Source organism: Chiloscyllium punctatum, chromosome 10, assembly GCF_047496795.1.
Source record: "Chiloscyllium punctatum isolate Juve2018m chromosome 10, sChiPun1.3, whole genome shotgun sequence".
Taxonomy (NCBI): domain Eukaryota; kingdom Metazoa; phylum Chordata; class Chondrichthyes; order Orectolobiformes; family Hemiscylliidae; genus Chiloscyllium; species Chiloscyllium punctatum.
The window spans coordinates 49,157,991-49,174,989 of NC_092748.1; the positions used below are offsets into that span (position 1 = coordinate 49,157,991).

Consider the following 16,999-nt stretch of genomic DNA (forward strand, 5'->3'; position numbering starts at 1 on the left):
ATTTTGGATTACCTTACGTTTACAGAGTAGAATATGGAGATCAGCCAAGGTTGGGCTGCAACAGCAGAGTCGAGAGGTAACAAAGGCATTAACTGAGCTTTGCATCAATGGTAATCAGAAATTGAATGGAATTCCCAGAAATGATTAAACCAGGAAGTTGTTTGAATATATTTACAAACTCAGTTGCTTTATTTAAATAGATGAAGTGCAATTTTAATTTGATTTCCATATTATATGAAAGCCTAAAAGCAGTTCATCATTGAACAAACCTTTCAATTATAGAAAATAAATTAACATTATTTTGTCCTCCCTGGAGCTGGAGAGAGAGAGATGGTAAGAAAGGGAGTTAAGACACCACTGTCAAGGCCTGTGATAGGCTGAGATATTTGCTAAAGCTCACCAGTCTGCTCTTCACAAGTTGGTGGCTGATCATAATCATAGAGATGTACAGCATGGAAACCGACCCTTCGGTCCAACCCATCCATACCAACCAGATATCCCAACCCGATCTAGTCCCACCTGCAAGCACCCGGCCCATATCCCTCCAAACCCTTCCTATTCATATCCCCATCCAAATGCCTCTTAAATGTTGCAATTGTACCAGCCTCACTACTTCCTCTGGCAGCTCATTCCATACCCGTACCACCCTCTGTGAAAAAGTTGCCCTTCGGTCTCTTTTATATCTTTCCCCTCTCACCCTAAACCTACGCCCTCTAGTTCCGGACTCCCTGACCACAGGGAAAAGACTTTGCCTATTTACCCTATCCATGCCCCTCATGATTTTGTAAACCTCTATAAGGTCACCCCTCAGTCTCCGATGCTCCAGGGAAAACAGTCCCAGCCTGTTCAGCCTCTCCCTATCACTCAAATCCTCCAACCCTTGCAACATCCTTGTAAGTCTTTTCTGAACCTTTTCAAGTTTCACAACATCTTTCCAATAGGAAGGAGACCAGAATTGCACGCAATATTCCAATAGTAGTGGTAGGACTGGCAAGTAAATTGATACTTAACATGCCAACTCCCATATGAAAGGGGAAAATTGCACTCCTAATATTAATCAGTAAGTAGGTAACTTTTTGTATCACAGTCACACAAACATGATACCTTTTCAATTCTATTCCTTTAACTTGGTCAGAAGCATTTTCCCTGGCAAGATTGCTTAACTCGTTGAAACATGTAAATATTTTATACACAAGAACATTAGGTTTCACCAAATATTTTTGGACAGACAGTAAAGCCTTATCCTAATAACGAATATCATGGCAATTTCACTCCGAAGCTAAATGGATCATCCATAAAAAGAATTAACCTACTGCTGGCAAAATAGGAAAATACATTTCCCATTTGAACATGGAGTATGTGCAAATACGATCAAACTAGTTACTAGCTAACACTACCTTTCTGAGTATTCAAACCTGGACAGTCAATAGTAAGACTGAAAAAGAATTAGTTATGGGTGGGACAACCAGTTTCGATTAGTCCTCCAGGTAGTTGGCAAGCAGTTTTAAAACAATTCCTGGAGAGAGTTTTGTATCACACTGGAGGATTGATGAATGGAAATACAAAGCAGACTGGTCATGACTTCTCTTCTGTAGTTTCCCTGTCTGATGATCATGCATAGTGCACAAAGGAGGAGAAAAGATAAATGTTCCATAAATATTTCTTTCCTCCTGTGCTCAAAATGGAACAGCTTCAAAATTTGTGGGCGGAAAAGTCTCTCCATTCAGATGAATAAAAGCACTGACATTAAACCAAATCTATCAGGCAATAACCCACAGACCAAACTGACCCCAATATGGCACTAAATGCACAAGAACTAGCAACCCTGTTCAGAGGTTTTAGGATTGCTGCTGTGTAAACTGGAAATATAATTTGAGAATTAAAGTATGATTGTTTACTGTTACAATTAAGGCAAGTTGTCAAACAGTAACATTTGCACTACTCAAGCGCCAGATAATGACCATTTCCAACCAGAGATAATCCAACCATCTCCCTGAGGTTCAGAGACATTAGTATTACTGAATTCCCCCAATAACAAATCCTAGGGTTACACTGACCAGAAACTGGACTGGACTAACCATATGAATACTGTGGCTATGAATGCAGATCAGAGACTAGCGATTCTGCAAGGAGCAACTCCCTGAAGTCTGTGTATCACCTCCAAGCCACAGGTCAGGCGTGTGATAAAATACCACTTCCCTGGAGGAGTGCAGCTTCAACAACATTTATGAAACTCAACTCCATTCAAGACAAAGCCACCAGATTGGCATACTATTCACCATCTTCAACATTCACTCTTTCTACCACCAATGTGCAGTAACAGCATTGTGCACCATCATTTACAAGTTAGATTGTAGCAACTCACCACAATTCCTTCAACAGCACCACCCAAACCCACAACTTTTACCACTGAGAAAGTCAGCAGTGGGAGGTGCATGTGAACATCACTACCCACAAGATCTCCTCCAATTCAAACCATTCTGAACTAGAAGTGGTGTAATTTACTTGCCACTTCAGACACTTGCATGACATTACATTAAAAAGTCACTTGCCTTGCCTTCAGTAACACCCTGTTGACTGGAATTGGTGTTTTCAGTCAGCGACATGTATGCGTTGCACTGTGGCATCACAAGACACAGAACCGGGACTGTGTGCAAGTCTAAGATATTGTTGCCATATAAATAACAAGGGTTGCTAATACCTTCAATAATTCTGACTCAACAAGAAGCTACACTTTGTGACATATATGTTACGTGGGCTAACACAGAAAAAACCTCATCAGGAACTGTATAGCCATTAATGTAGCATCACTGGGTCAAAATCATGGACCTTCCCTTTCCAAAAGCACTGTGAATGTATCTACACTTCATGGGCTGTAGCAGATGTCCAAAAAGGCAGATCGCCACCACTTTCTCAAGGGCATTTAATGATGGGTGATAAATGCTGGCCCAGCCAGTGATACCCACATTCTACAAACAAATTAATAAAAAGCAAAGCAAGTTTTAATGTGTACCAAACTTGGTCTCTGCATAATGTAGAGCAATCACTGTTGATAAAGAATCTAAAAATGAAATGGTAAGCTCACTTGTGCACACACGGATCATCATTATTTTAAAACTGGCAAAAATGTGAAGGTCCAGTGGAAACCACAGTTTCACAAGGCCACAAAGGCTTGAAAATAGATTGAGCGTTTTATCTAAATGCAGCATGGTACAAGATAGCTGTTAAAAAATAACCAGCATCATTTTAAATTTCAAACAAATTTCTAAATTAAGTAGTGGAAAATGCCTAAGTGGTATTTTGAAAGATAGTTCCAGAACATTGCCTTGTACTAAAACTTTGCATTGGCCACTTTACAAATTCCGATCTTTATGCAGTGGCTCTACACAGTTGTTAAGGAAACCTATTAAGCAGCAGTTCTTCTGAATCAGAACTAATATCAGTAACAATCAGTCACTGTAAAAGCAGATGCTATAAATGTACTTATTTTTAAAATGGTAACTCACAAAACTAATGAGGTAATAGAATACAAAGGACTGGGGTGAAAATACTGCTGTACATTCTTCATCAGAAAATGTACCTACCTTCTGCACCAAGGGACAGGTCATCCTCAAAACTACAGCCATTCTTTGTACCTGCACCTGTTGAAACATTTACAAAGTTATGCATACCTTACATTCCTCAAATGCCTTTATATCAACATTACGCTTTGCAAGTTATATTTTTAAGCTGTGACTCTAATTTACTTGCCACTTCAGACACTTGCATGATATTGCATTAAAAGAAATAAAAAACCCATAAAAACAAAAAATGAAAAAAATTAATGAAATCATACCTCTAAAATAAATCACCTTTTCTACCAATTCAAACAACATCCATTGGTTAAAAAATAAAATCAAATTTACCTTTTAAGGGCAGTTGGCTTTGTTCTTCCAAAGATGCCCCTAATGGTGGTCTGTAAACGTACAATAAATATTTGATAAAGAAACTTATCTTTTACGAAATATGCTTGCAAATAAGCAAAAAGACAAAAATGTAAGGACAGTCACCATACCAACAGCTTTTATTTCTCGTTAAAAAACAGGCTCCGAAAAGACAAGAACTTAGGATAAGTAGAAAATTGGCTAAATGAAGCTCTTGTTAGCAGAGGTTTTTTTTGACATGCCATAATGTCGCTACCAACTACAACACAACAATCTGCTTACACTATTATAACTGTCCCAAACTTCTAAAATATTTCACTGAACGGCTTTCAGCAAGCTTGAGGTCATGAAAGGTCTCGTGGTCTGCCTTTTCTTTCAAAGCAAACAAGCAATGAAAAGCTGCTGAATACTGGAATGCTTCTGTGTGGTGTATGCAATACACCTGATCAGAGGAAAATACAGGAGCCTCTTCTCACACACAATTTTAATAGAAGAAAGAAAAAATTGTTACAATATTTCGACAGCAACAAAAAACACACTGGCACAGATCTTATGATTGGAAGAAAAATCATTGCTGAAGCATAGAATGAGTTGTGAATCGGAACTATGTCGATGTCCAGGGGCAGCAGTAAGTTCAAATGTCTGATGGGCAATTTAACCATGATTAGAACCATTGGGAGTTGGAAACTTCAGACTGTTCCCACTCACTAGTTATTATCTACTGGGTTTGGCAGCAGCCTGAGGCCAAATGGAAGCAGAAAACAGCTTGAGTAAAGTGAGGATAATTTGTCACAAACCTGATTGGGTACATTTTTAGGAGGAACATGTAAATGGATATTGGTGGGGCTGATCTGAGAGACTGAGAATAAAATGCTGACCAGAAAAACACTTGTTTGGACTCTCTCTTAACAATGTTTTAAATTCTAGTTTTATCCTTTCTTGGATTAATAGTTAACCAGGAAATGTTTCCTAGGTTACTATTAAACTGAACACCCACCATATGCTACCAAAAACTGACCCACTCTCTCTCAACTACAGCCCATCCTGCTTTATCAGAGATATTCAAAACTCCACGAACCCCATGACTCTCTTCATACATTCCCCTTTCACCTGACAACCTGGACCTGAACACCACATTCCCTCCCAACGTGACCCCCAACTTCCAGTGGACCTGACCCTGCTCCTTGTGGCTCGCATCTTCCTGACCTGTTTGACTCCCCCAATCTACATGACCATGCACAGCAAAACCCACTGGCGTCCAGCCTTAATTTCCCCACCCAGCCTACATTAAACCCTCAGAAATCTACCTGCCATAGTCCCCATCTACCATTCCCACATCCGCCTGGCAACCGACTATCTCATCCACCAGCAGTCATTTCATGGCATCCTACCACTGGGCAATCTACCCCCAACTTCTCCCTACAACACATTCCTTCTCTTTGTCTCTGTCAAGGCTTTGGGACCTTTAAACTATGGAATAGGGCATCATCTGCAGAACAGCTCTTTCTGCTATAACACATGTTTCGTTAACACAAATTCACTACAACACGATTGATGAAATGAGGGCATTTGTTTCTTTTAATGTGTGTATTCATTATAATACAATTCTAGCTCCATTAGTTTAAATGGTGCTGCTATTACGTGATTTTCTTATAACATTGGACTGCATGAGAATGGGCCTACCATGTTAAGGCAGAAACAACTGTATAACACGGTATAGTTGCTGACTGCTGATTCGCTGACCTGCTTCAGAGGTTCAGCCAATAGAAATCCTATAAAAAGGGGAAATCTGTCTAATCTGGGTAAGAAATAAGGATGCTGACCAGGAACTGGATGCTGACCCAGAACGGCAGATTCAGGTCAAATGTATTGCAACCATGCCCTTGCAAAGAGCATGTTTTCCTGCAATAAAGGCAGGGTTACTTGAAATCACCTTCATTCCCTACAAAAGTTTCTTGGATACAATAGATAATCCTTGTTAGAAACCATGTAAACTAGTCATATTTCACACAATATTTAATAGGTACTTCTTTGCTAAACTCTTTGGATTCTCTTGCACAATTAAGAAAAACATCAGATTATCTTAAAGCAATTACACAATTTTTCACCATATTATTTCTGAAACATCCACACAATTTTTAGAAAGATAGTACATTTTAACTAAATCCTATAAAATCCTATAAATTTCATCCTGTCAACTGTTGCTCTTTAAATGCTCACATTGCTGGATGAGTGTATTTTAAATTTATTTTGCATTCGCTGTCCTACAACTTAACGAATTCAACCAAAAAATAATTGATATTTGGGTAACCAACATACACATATGAAATGGCTTATAGTCAAAAAGTATTTGTTTTTGGCAAGGCTATGAAATGCAAAAATTAATTTGTACTATCTTGTTAATCTAAGTGTAACAAAATCTTTTGGAGAAGGGTAAAAGGGAAATGCCTTATACTGCAGTACTTTTTATCTTTCTGTTGCCTCCTATCAAAAGACATAATATTTTACTACAGTTTATTTTCCCAGAAAAAAAAACTTGCATTTGTAAAGCATCGCTTATTCACTGAAGTAGAACATGTAGAAGTTAATATGCACAAAGCAGTGTCACACAAACAACAAACAAACTGACTAGTTATTCAGTATTAAATTGCTCATGATGTGGGGGGGGTAAATATTGACCAATAAACCTGGAGAACTTTCTTGCCCACAATTGAGATGTACCAGGAGTGCTTTATTTCTGCCTTAGAGGACAGTTGGACCTGGTATGTCAAATGACTTAAAGCAACACCTTTGCCATTGCAGCACTTCCCCAATACTGTCCTAAAATGTCCACCTATGTTTTGTACACATATGTCTGGAGAGAGACGTGAACTGACATTCTGACTTAGAGGCAAAGTTCTACCACGGAGACCAAGTGATCCGATTGCTAATTGGCAAAAGTTTTATGGAAAACAGCAGCTAAGTGCCAACAGTTCTTTGTGTTTCCAAATGACTCAACGGAGACATAAAGCAGATTACCATAATTCTTTCATCTTCTACAAGTGCACTGACCCGAATTTTGATTAAACTCCTTGAAACATGAACAACATTGAACATGGAATAGTTCTAAAATGAATAAACTACTGCTAAAAAAAAACTTTGGTTTTGTGAAACACAAGCTTTTGCATAGAGTTTTATCATTTTAACAGAAAATTGTTCTCATTTTGATCTTAAATAAACTTAGAGTGCAACTGTGCATTACCTACCAAGTTAGTGCTATTCCTGGAACAGTAGTTTTCTCTTACAGCATAGATTTTTTATTATATATAAAAATCACTTTACTATGTATTTCCAAGATCATACAAGAGAAAAGTTCCATTAATGATTTGATTATCGGTTTCATTAAGTAACGTTTTTCTTCTGACTCCTCCCACAGAGACTTCTCTCCAGATCTTCCCACGATCATGTTCTCACAGAAATGTTCTCTGGTGTGCTGTGCGCAATGTCATACAACAATTATGTACCCTAATTTTCTCTAAGTGTGTAATAAAGTTAAATTTGTACAACACGATTACTGCTATAAAAGGACACTGTATAAAAATACTTAGCCAAACTAAATTTTTATTCAAAATAAAACAAATGTTAAACATGAAAATGTGCTGTGGAGGTCAAGTACATTCAGTCTCAGATCTTTGGGTGACCGTCCTCCACAGGAGTTTTCAGGATACACAACAATGCACAGTGGCTGAGCGGAAGCTGGTAGCCAAGCTCAGTAACTGCAAGGATGGCCTCAAATGGGATCTTGGGTTCATGTCACACTACAGGTGACCCCACCACACCACAACACACACACACACACACACACACTCATATATGCATGCATGCACACACCCACTGTGTCCACCTCTCCCCCATATACTCTCTCATGCACACACACACACACACACACACACACACACGTCTATGGGATGAATTTGTATTTGCAGATACATTGTATTTGGTTCAAAAAGCACACAATCTGGAGGCAGTCAGTTCATGTGATAATTTATAAAGGAGGTAAAAACAATGACTGCAGATGCTGGAAACCAGATTCTGGATTAGTGGCGCTGGAAGAGCACAGCAGTTCAGGCAGCATCCAAGTAGCTTCAAAATCGATGTTTCGAGCAAAAGCCCTTCATCAGGAATAAAGGCAGTGAGCCTGAAGCGTGGAGAGATAAGCTAGAGAGGGTGGGGGTGGGGAGAAAGTAGCATAGAGTACAATGGGTGAGTGGGGGAGGGGATGAAGGTGATAGGTCAGGGAGAAGAAGGTGGAGTGGATAGGTGGAAAAGAAGATAGGCAGGTTCGACAAGTCCGGACAAGTCATGGGGACAGTTACTGAGCTGGAAGCTTAGAACTAGGGTGAGGTGGGGGAAGGGGAAATGAGGAAACTGTTGAATTCCACATTGATGCCCTAGGGTTGAAGTGTTCCGAGGCGGAAGATGAGGCGTTCTTCCTCTAGGAGTCGAGTGGTGAGGGAGCGGCGGTGAAGGAGGTCCAGGACCTCCATGTCCTCGGCAGAGTGGAAGGGGGAGTTGAAATGTTGGGCCACGGGGCAGTGTGGCTGATTGGCGCGGGTGTCCCGGAGATGTTCCCTAAAGCACTCTGCTAGGAAGCGCCCAGTCTCCCCAATGTAGAGGAGACCGCATCGGGAGCAACGGATACAATAAATGATATTAGTGGATGTGTAAGTAAAACTTTGATGGATGTGGAAGGCTCCTTTAGGGCCTTGGATAGAGGTGAGGGAGGAGGTGTGGGCGCAGGTTTTACAGTTCCTGCGGTGGCAGGGGAAAGTGCCAGGATTGGAGGGTGGGTTGTTTGGGGGCATGGACCTGACCAGGTAGTCGCGAAAGGAATGGTCTTTGCGGAAGGCGGAAAGGGGTGGGGAGGGAAATATATCCCTGGTAGTGGGGTCTGTTTGGAGATGGTGGAAATGTCGGCGGATGATTTGGTTTATGCAAAGGTTTGTAGGGTGGAAGGTGAGCACAAGGGGCGTTCTGTCCTTGTTACGGTTGGAGGGGTGGGGTCTGAGGGTGGAGGTGCGGGATGTAGATGAGATGTGTTGGAGGGCATTTTTAACCATGTGGGAAGGGAAATTGCGGACTCTAAAGAAGGAGGCCATCTGGTGTGTTCTGTGGTGGAACTGGTCCTCCTGGGAGCAGATCCGGCGGAGGCGGAGGAATTGGGAATACGGGATGGCATTTTTGCAAGAGGTAGGGTGGGAAGAGGTGTAATCCAGGTAGCTGTGGGAGTCGGTGGATTTGTAAAAATGTCAGTGTTAAGTCGGTCGTTATTAATGGAGATGGAGAGGTCCAGGAAGGGGAGGCAGGTGTCAGAGATGGTCCAGGTAAACTTAAGGTCAGGGTGGAATGTGTTGGTGAAGTTGATGAATTGCTCAACCTCCTCGCGGGAGCACAAGGTGGCGCCAATGCAGTCATCAATGTAGCGGAGGAAGAGGTGGGGAGTGGTGCCGGTGTAATTACAGAAGATCAACTGCTCTACGTAGCCAACAAAGAGACAGGCATAACTGGGGCCCATACGTGTGCTCATGGCTACTCCTTTGGTCTGGAGGAAGTGGGAGGATTCAAAGGAGAAATTGTTAAGGGTGAGGACCAGTTCGGCCAAACGAATGAGAGTGTCGGTTGAAGGGTACTGTTGGGGACGTCTGGAGAGGGAAAAATGGAAGGCTTGGAAGCCCTGGTCATGGCGGATGGAGGTGTAGAGGGATTGGATATCCATGGTGAAGAGGTGGTGTTAGGGGCCAGGGAAACGGAAGTCGTGGAGGAGGTGGAGGGTGTGGGTGGTGTCTCAAACATATGTGGGGAGTTCCTGGACTACGGGGGATAGGACAGTGTCGAGGTAGGTAGAGATGAGTTCAGTGGGGCAAGAGTATGCTGAGACAGACAATGGGTCGGCCAGGGTGGTCAGGCTTGTGGATTTTGGGAAGGAGGTAGAACCGGGCAGTGCGGGGTTCCCGGACTATGAGGTTGGAAGCTGTGGGTGGGAGATCTCCTGAGGTGATGAGGTTCTGTATGGTCTGGGAGATGATGGCTTGGTGATGGGGGGTGGGGTCATGGTCGAGGGGGCAGTAGGAAGAGGTGTCCTCGAGTTGACGTTTGGTTTCAGGGGTGTAGAGGTCAGTGCGCCCCCTTTATCCACTGGCTTGATGATGAGGTTGGGATTGGAGCAGAGGGATTGGAGGGCTGCGTGTTGTGAGGGTGAGAGGTTGGAGTGGGGGAGGGAGGTAGACAGGTTGAGGCGGTTAATGTCTCGGCGGCAGCTGGAAATGAAGAGGTCGAGGGCAGGTAATAGGCCAGCGCGGGGTGTCCAGGTGGATGCAGTGTGTTGGAGGTGGGCAAAGGGGTCCTCGGAAGGTGGGCGGGAGTCCTGATTGTGAAAGTAAGCTTGGAGGCGGAGGCGACGGAAGTATTGTTCGACGTCACGGCATGTATTAAATTCATTGACGCGTGGACGGAGGACGATGAAGGTGAGTCCTTTGCTGAGGACTGATCATTTGTCCTCAGTGAGGGCAAAGTCTGGGGGGATGGTGAAAACCCGACAGGGCTGGGAGCTGGGATCTGGTGTGGGTGTAGAGCAGGGGGTGGGGGCGGAACCTGTAACTGGAGTGGGTGTGATGGTGGGGGGAATGGGGGTGGAGTCATGAGCAGGGATAGTGTTCCCCTCGGGGTTCTGGGGGGTGGGGATAGTGACAGTGGGGTCTGTGGGGGGCGTGTCAGCAGAATGCAGGTGAGTGGCGCTGGTGGGGGCAGAAGTGGTGGTGACCACGGCAGTAGGGGTGGCGGAAGTCACTGAGCATGTGGCATCAGTGATGATGTGAAGGGCAGAAGTGATGTCAGGTGTGATGCATGAGGAATTGTGAGGGGTGGAAGTGGTTGTGGGAGTGGCCATGATGGGGGCAGAAGTGACATCATCAATCAGCGTGGGGGTGGTAGCTGCATCAGCCGCATGGCTAATGGTGGAATAGGTTCAGAGGTCAGGGGAATCTACTGGAATGTTTGAGGAGCACTGGTTATGGAGGTGGGTGGATAAATGTTTGTTTTTGATGTTTGAGATGGAATTGAAATACTGTTTGTTGAGAGTATGAATTCTCCTGAGGATGTAGTACAGAATGGGTTCAGAGGCCAGGGGAATCTATAATTTATAAATTCTTGCTTTGGAAATAGAACGAATCTGACCCAAGGTTGGGATACAGAGACTCTAACCTCACACCTTTAATGCATTGTCTGAGCTGAGATGTCACTTTTTAAAAAAATATACTGATAACACCTTAAGTTATCTCGGGACAGTGACTTGAAAGAACTCTGGGATTTACATATTAATAAATCTAAACCTGCATCCCCATTCTAAGTGATTAAAGACTGAATATCAATCTAGTTTGTTCAATGTATCACATCAGTTGTATGACACTGTGATTTTTTGCTATAAATTCTGTGTCCTATGATCCTGCCCCACTAGCTACCTGACGAAGGGACAGTGCTCCAAAAGCTTGTACTTTCAAACAAACCTGTTGGACTATAACCTGGTGTTGTGTGGTTTTTAACTGTGAAAATATGCATAATAAATGGCATGGAAATTTCAATTACTTGACAATTTTTGCAGCAAGTCAGTACTATTTCATCTAACTTTCATGTAGATGAAATGCTAATGTCTGCACTCACCTGTAACCATGCAATGTCACCAGCAGGCACCTCTCCCATTGGTATCATCCTCTGGTTGGTGGCAAATATGCCACCTGCTGGTCAAGGACCTCTTTCATGGGCAGGCCCAGTGATGGAATTTAATGGAAATTGGAACTGCTAAACTCACTGCAAATGTCCTACCTCACAAATGCATAATTTGAGGAAGATAACTTGAATAATGCACCATGCAACTTCTAAGAAAATAATAAGCAACAGATGAGTTAACTGAAACATTGGACATTAGGGCCAGACCATTCAGGAGAGATGTTAGGAAGCACTTCTATACATAAAAGGATGGTAGGATGTTTGAGGATTTGGAGATCCAGTAAATGCTGGATCTGTTGTTAATTTTAAATCTTAAAGATAGATAAACTTTTTGGAGCAAAGGGATATGGTCAAAAGGCAGGTATATGGAGTTCGGCCTCATATCAGCCATGACCTCATTAAATAGCAGAGAGGTTCGAGGGACAGAATGGCCTACTCCTGTTCCTATGGGATTCCTGTGAGATATTACAATGACAAGAACGTTTAAGAATTATTTTCAAGTGAAAATAAACTCTGGGCATTCAAGTTAAGTTTTTAACAACATTTCGGAGGATTTAGTTTAGATTTGCAGAAGCCTCTGTATATGAGACAATCAAATGTTAAGCTTCTGAAGATCAGATGGCCACTGACTTCGAAGTCGAGATCTTAACTGGACAATGCAAGTCTCAGTCACTGGTCAGGGACCGGGGAAGAAACCCTTGTCAATGTGGCCCACAGGAATCAGAACCACCTTCGGGCCTTTGCTGTGACTGTGATCCCAGGCAGCCATTCAGTGGCAAGCTGCCCATGAGAGTTGTGGCTGATGGCTAAACTCAATCCTTCTGAGGATCTAAATTGGAAAAGGATCCAGGACAGTGGCTACTAACCATGTAATGCCAATTCCTATTGCAAGCAGCAAGGTGCCTATACCTGGGGAAATTGTTGGCACTATCCACAGGTTTTGCTTCGATATCTTTTGCTTTGCCTTCGATATCTCTGGGTAATCCCGGAGCCATTTAATTGTAGTGGGTTGAGGAATAATGAGTGATAATAGGCTCTCTCATGAGCCTAATTAATCCCAATGCTACTGGTTAGCAATCCCACATCAGTCTCTGGAAATTTTATATAACTGTCAGGAAACTGGTCGGGCTCCCCCCACAATCACCCAGGCCCAGCAGGCATGGTTCCTACAGCGACAGGCTTTATAAAATTCCAGCCCATAACGTCATAAATTTACATCCGTTTTATGCACAAAAGTTGACTTACATTGTTAGATAGAAGAGGAGTCCCAAATGGACAAAAGGTTCAAGTTTGCAAGTCGATTGCAGTAATTCACAGAATATTAATAGCTACTATGAAGAATTCCATACGGAAGATCTTTCCACCTTGCTTTCTGGAAGAGCAAAAAGCCTGACTGGAATAAATATTTGGGTGCATAAAAAGTGAATGCAAGTGGGGAATATGCTGACTGTTTTTGATAAAACACCCAGAATTTAGTTTTCAAATCTTATTAAATTGCCACTTGTGAATTTTTGGCATGGGCCACCTTACTTGGAGAATCCCACTGAATATGTTGTTGGGGGGTGTTTCTGTGCATCTTCGAGCTGTTCCACATGAAAATTATGGAGGAAGGGGATGAGAACTAGATCCTTCACCGTTGACTAAAACCACAGCTTTCCAGGCCAATACACCATAGGCAGGATACACTGGATTCACAAATCCATAACAACACTTCCATAGAATTCCACAAATCAAGAGAAACCGAAGCCAGGCAGATTTTGTGGATTGTTTCCTATGCAACCACTTGAGGATACTCTGTATCAATGACTTCAGTAACCTTTAAGGTCTTCTAATCGCACCAATAACATCAGCTTTGAAGAAAAACTAGTAAATTCTTTAAAGTATGAAACATTTGGTACTTACCTTAGACCCACTTTTCCCTGAAGAAAAATTCTGCACCAAAACATGCCTCGAATGCTTAAAGGAAACTAAACACAACTGTAGCTCTGTTATGAAGAGACCAATTGTAGAAGCAAATCACGTGATCTTACAGTTCCTCTGAACTATTCTAAACTCCTCAGGGTAGAACCGCATATTATACTTGATTCCAGCCAACTGCCTTGACTTGAAAACTTATTTATTTATTGCCGAACAGTCTTTGCACAATAATCTAAAAGCGGTTCACAAAAATAGAAATGCATTTGTACCAAAAAAAAAGTGTGTTAATTGTTTGGTGTACATTCATGTTTAAATTTAGATTATTTGACACAGTAATGAAAAAATTGCAGTGCAATAAAATTGAACTTAGTGAATTCTTATGGACATTTAGCATATTTTCTAAAAAGCACGTTTCTCCAACAGAAACAACTTACCCACAATCTTGAAGCCAAATTTCAATCTTCTTATTTGATATGCCATTTTCTGTCAAGATATATCAGATCAGTATTAGCAATAAATTATCACTCAAGTTAATTAACTAAGCATTAGCCACAACGAAGATGGTTACAAATATAAATCACTGTACAAGTCAAAACCAGGCTAAAAATCTAAGAGATCTTGAACAGATCTGTAATGACTTTGTACTCACAAGTAACTAAAAATCTGCTGTTTCTAAAGTACACAGAATACTTAAAATCCCAGCAAATATGAGGGGCATTAAAGTAATGCTTCTGTAAATGGTTGTATCTGGCTGCATCTGATCTGATGGTGCCACACATTCATGGGTGCAGAACTTAGTAGTCGAGCATTATAACCCAACGGAGACAAATGTGTCATCTCTAGCTTCTAATAATTTTTGTAATTAGGCTTAACAATTAATGAATGTAGCTTATAGTACTGTTACCATGCAGTAACTTATCTTGTACCCCTTCTCATTCGGATTCAATCGTGTTTAATTCAGTTCTAAATGGAATAGTCCCATGCACTTAGCATAGAAAAGGAGGATTTGTCTCTTCAGAAACTGTTTAACCTGATTATAGTTTTGTTTACAACAGTCGAAAGGAGGATTAGTGTATTTGGTTCCCAACCATAAGCTGCTGGTGGTTGATACTACAAATGGTGATCATGGTGACAGGATCATGGCTTATATAGCTCAAGGCAACAACAGTGAAAATTTACATCCATTCAACCAAGAAGGAAACATACTTGGAAGAGAGTGATCTTGCTACATTGAGCACATTACTACTTTATGAATACTCAAGACTTAGTCGGCAACAGCAACAAATTCTCTCACAGAGAAGCAGGACAGAAGTAGTACTCCAGAAGAAAACCTTCACATCAGAGCTGGTAGGAGGTGCAGGAAACAGTGTAGACTAGGAAGAGGGTAGAAACTAGTCACACTGGGAAGTGATGGAGTCCTTACAGTACAAGAAACTTCAGAACCAAACCAGAACTTCATGACCAAAGTTTCAAACCCCTGTGGGCGAGTGGGAAAAAATTTAAAATAATGACAGAGAGATCTGACTGAGAGGACAGAAAGGTAAAAAAAAAGCACTTGCCCTTAAAAACTAGTAATGATTCCACATTGAGCTGCAATTGTTTCTGTAAAAGCAGAATTCTTAGTCTCCTCAAAGGACAAATACAACAACAAGATGAAAGTGATTAAGCCATTTCAGCTGCTTCTGAAAATTTTGTTCGAAATTAATGCAAAGTCATGTTCTGAATGAGTCACACAGCTAAACTAATCTGCCTTAAAAAAATCATTTATTTACTTAATGTATTTACTTACCTTTAGCAAACTCATTTGATTGTGAGGTACTTGATTTATGGTGTTATAAACAAACTTGTGCAAAAGCACTTTCAGAATTTGGAGTTTCTTGCCCCTTAAGTTTCACAACTTTCAACATGGATAACAGATACTTACACAAAAGAAGAGATTTCAAAATGTTAGAAGATCTAAAAGGCATAATGCCACTAGAGTGAAGTGACTAATGCACTAAACAGAGAAGTCATAGAGCCAGAGCATTATGTTATTTCTCCATTTTCTGTTTTTGTGATCTGCCATCTTTGAAAGCACCTTAATTTTGCTGTCTTCTCCAAGTAGGGGAGACAGAAATGGTTAGACAAATTAAACTATGACTTTGCTAATGAGACAGCAACAATTATTTTTGACACTGGAGATGCACCAAATTAAAAATTTGCAAATTAAGAAAAATTAGTTATTTGTGATAACAGCACTATGCATTGATACAGTTACTTTACCACAATAAATGTCTCAAAGTATTAGATAGGAGCAGTACAAAGCAAAATGTAGACATCAGTTTATATCAGCAGTAATTTGGTAAATGACGAACAGCTTTGTCAAAATGGAACACTTCAGAAAACACCTCAAAAATGAGGAAAGTTGGGAGGTGAGCTTGCAGCATGGAGAGGTACCTGGGACTATGATGTTGTGGCTATTTCAGATACATGGATAGAGCAGGGACAGGATTGGATGTTACAGGTTCCAGGGTTTAGATCTTTCATTAAGAACAGGGAAGACGGTAAAAGAGGGGGAGGTGTGGCCTTGTTAGTCAAGGATAGAATAACGGTGACTGAAAGAACTTTTGATGGGGACACGTCTACTGAGGTGGTATGGGCTGAGGTGAGAAACAGGAGAAACTCACTGCTGGGAGTTTTTTTTTTTATAGGCTTCCACAGAGTTCCAGGGCTATGGAGGAGAGGATCGGCAAAACAATTCTGGATAGGAGCGAAAGGAACAGGGTGGTCATTGTAAGGGGCTTTAACTTCCCCAACACTGACTGGAAATGCTATAACTCTATTAGGTCAGTTGGATCAGTTTTTGTCCAATGTGTGCAGGAGGGTTTCCTGTCACAGTATGTCAAAGGGCCGACAAGAGGGGAAGCCACACTGGATCAAGTGCTTGGTAATGAACCAGGCCAAGTATTTGATTTAATGGTAGGTGAGCACTTTGGAGAGAGTGACCACAATTCAATTACATTTAATTTAGCGAAGGAAAGGGATAGATATATGCCACAGGGCAAGAATTATCAATGGGGCAAGGGTAATTATAATGTGATTAGACAAGACGTAGGATGCATAGATAAAATCATGAAGGGTATAGACAGGGTGGATTGAGACAAGCTTTTTCCCAGGGTGAAGGATTCAATAATGAGAGGTCATACTTTCAAGGTGAGAGGTGGATAGTTTAAGGGGGATACACGCGGCAAGTACTTCACACAGAGGGTGGCGGGCATTTGGAATCGTTGCCAGCAGAGGTGGTGAGGCAGGCACGGTAGATTCATTTAAGATGCATCTGGACAAATGCATGAGTAGGTGGTGAGCAGAGGGATACAGATGCTTAGGAATTGACCCACAGGTTTAGACAGTACATTTGG

The 16,999-nt window shown here is 41.6% G+C and overlaps 1 protein-coding gene across 5 annotated transcripts in view; it reads right to left on the reverse strand.

Annotated features, from left to right (window-relative positions):
• Window positions 1-16,999, reverse strand: part of itprid2 (ITPR interacting domain containing 2) — a 155,851-nt gene that overhangs the window by 50,415 nt on the left and 88,437 nt on the right. For 4 of the 5 annotated variants that reach the window (XM_072579072.1, XM_072579076.1, XM_072579077.1 and 1 more), the window contains exons 3-5: window positions 14,036-14,084; window positions 3,906-3,955; window positions 3,585-3,641 (exon numbers count right to left, since the gene is read on the reverse strand). In XM_072579072.1, coding sequence (XP_072435173.1) covers window positions 3,585-3,641; window positions 3,906-3,955; window positions 14,036-14,084 — 156 coding nt within the window. Of the gene's footprint in view, window positions 1-3,584; window positions 3,642-3,905; window positions 3,956-4,054; window positions 4,120-14,035; window positions 14,085-16,999 lie in introns of those variants that run through there. The other variant, XM_072579078.1, reaches the window with a different exon arrangement.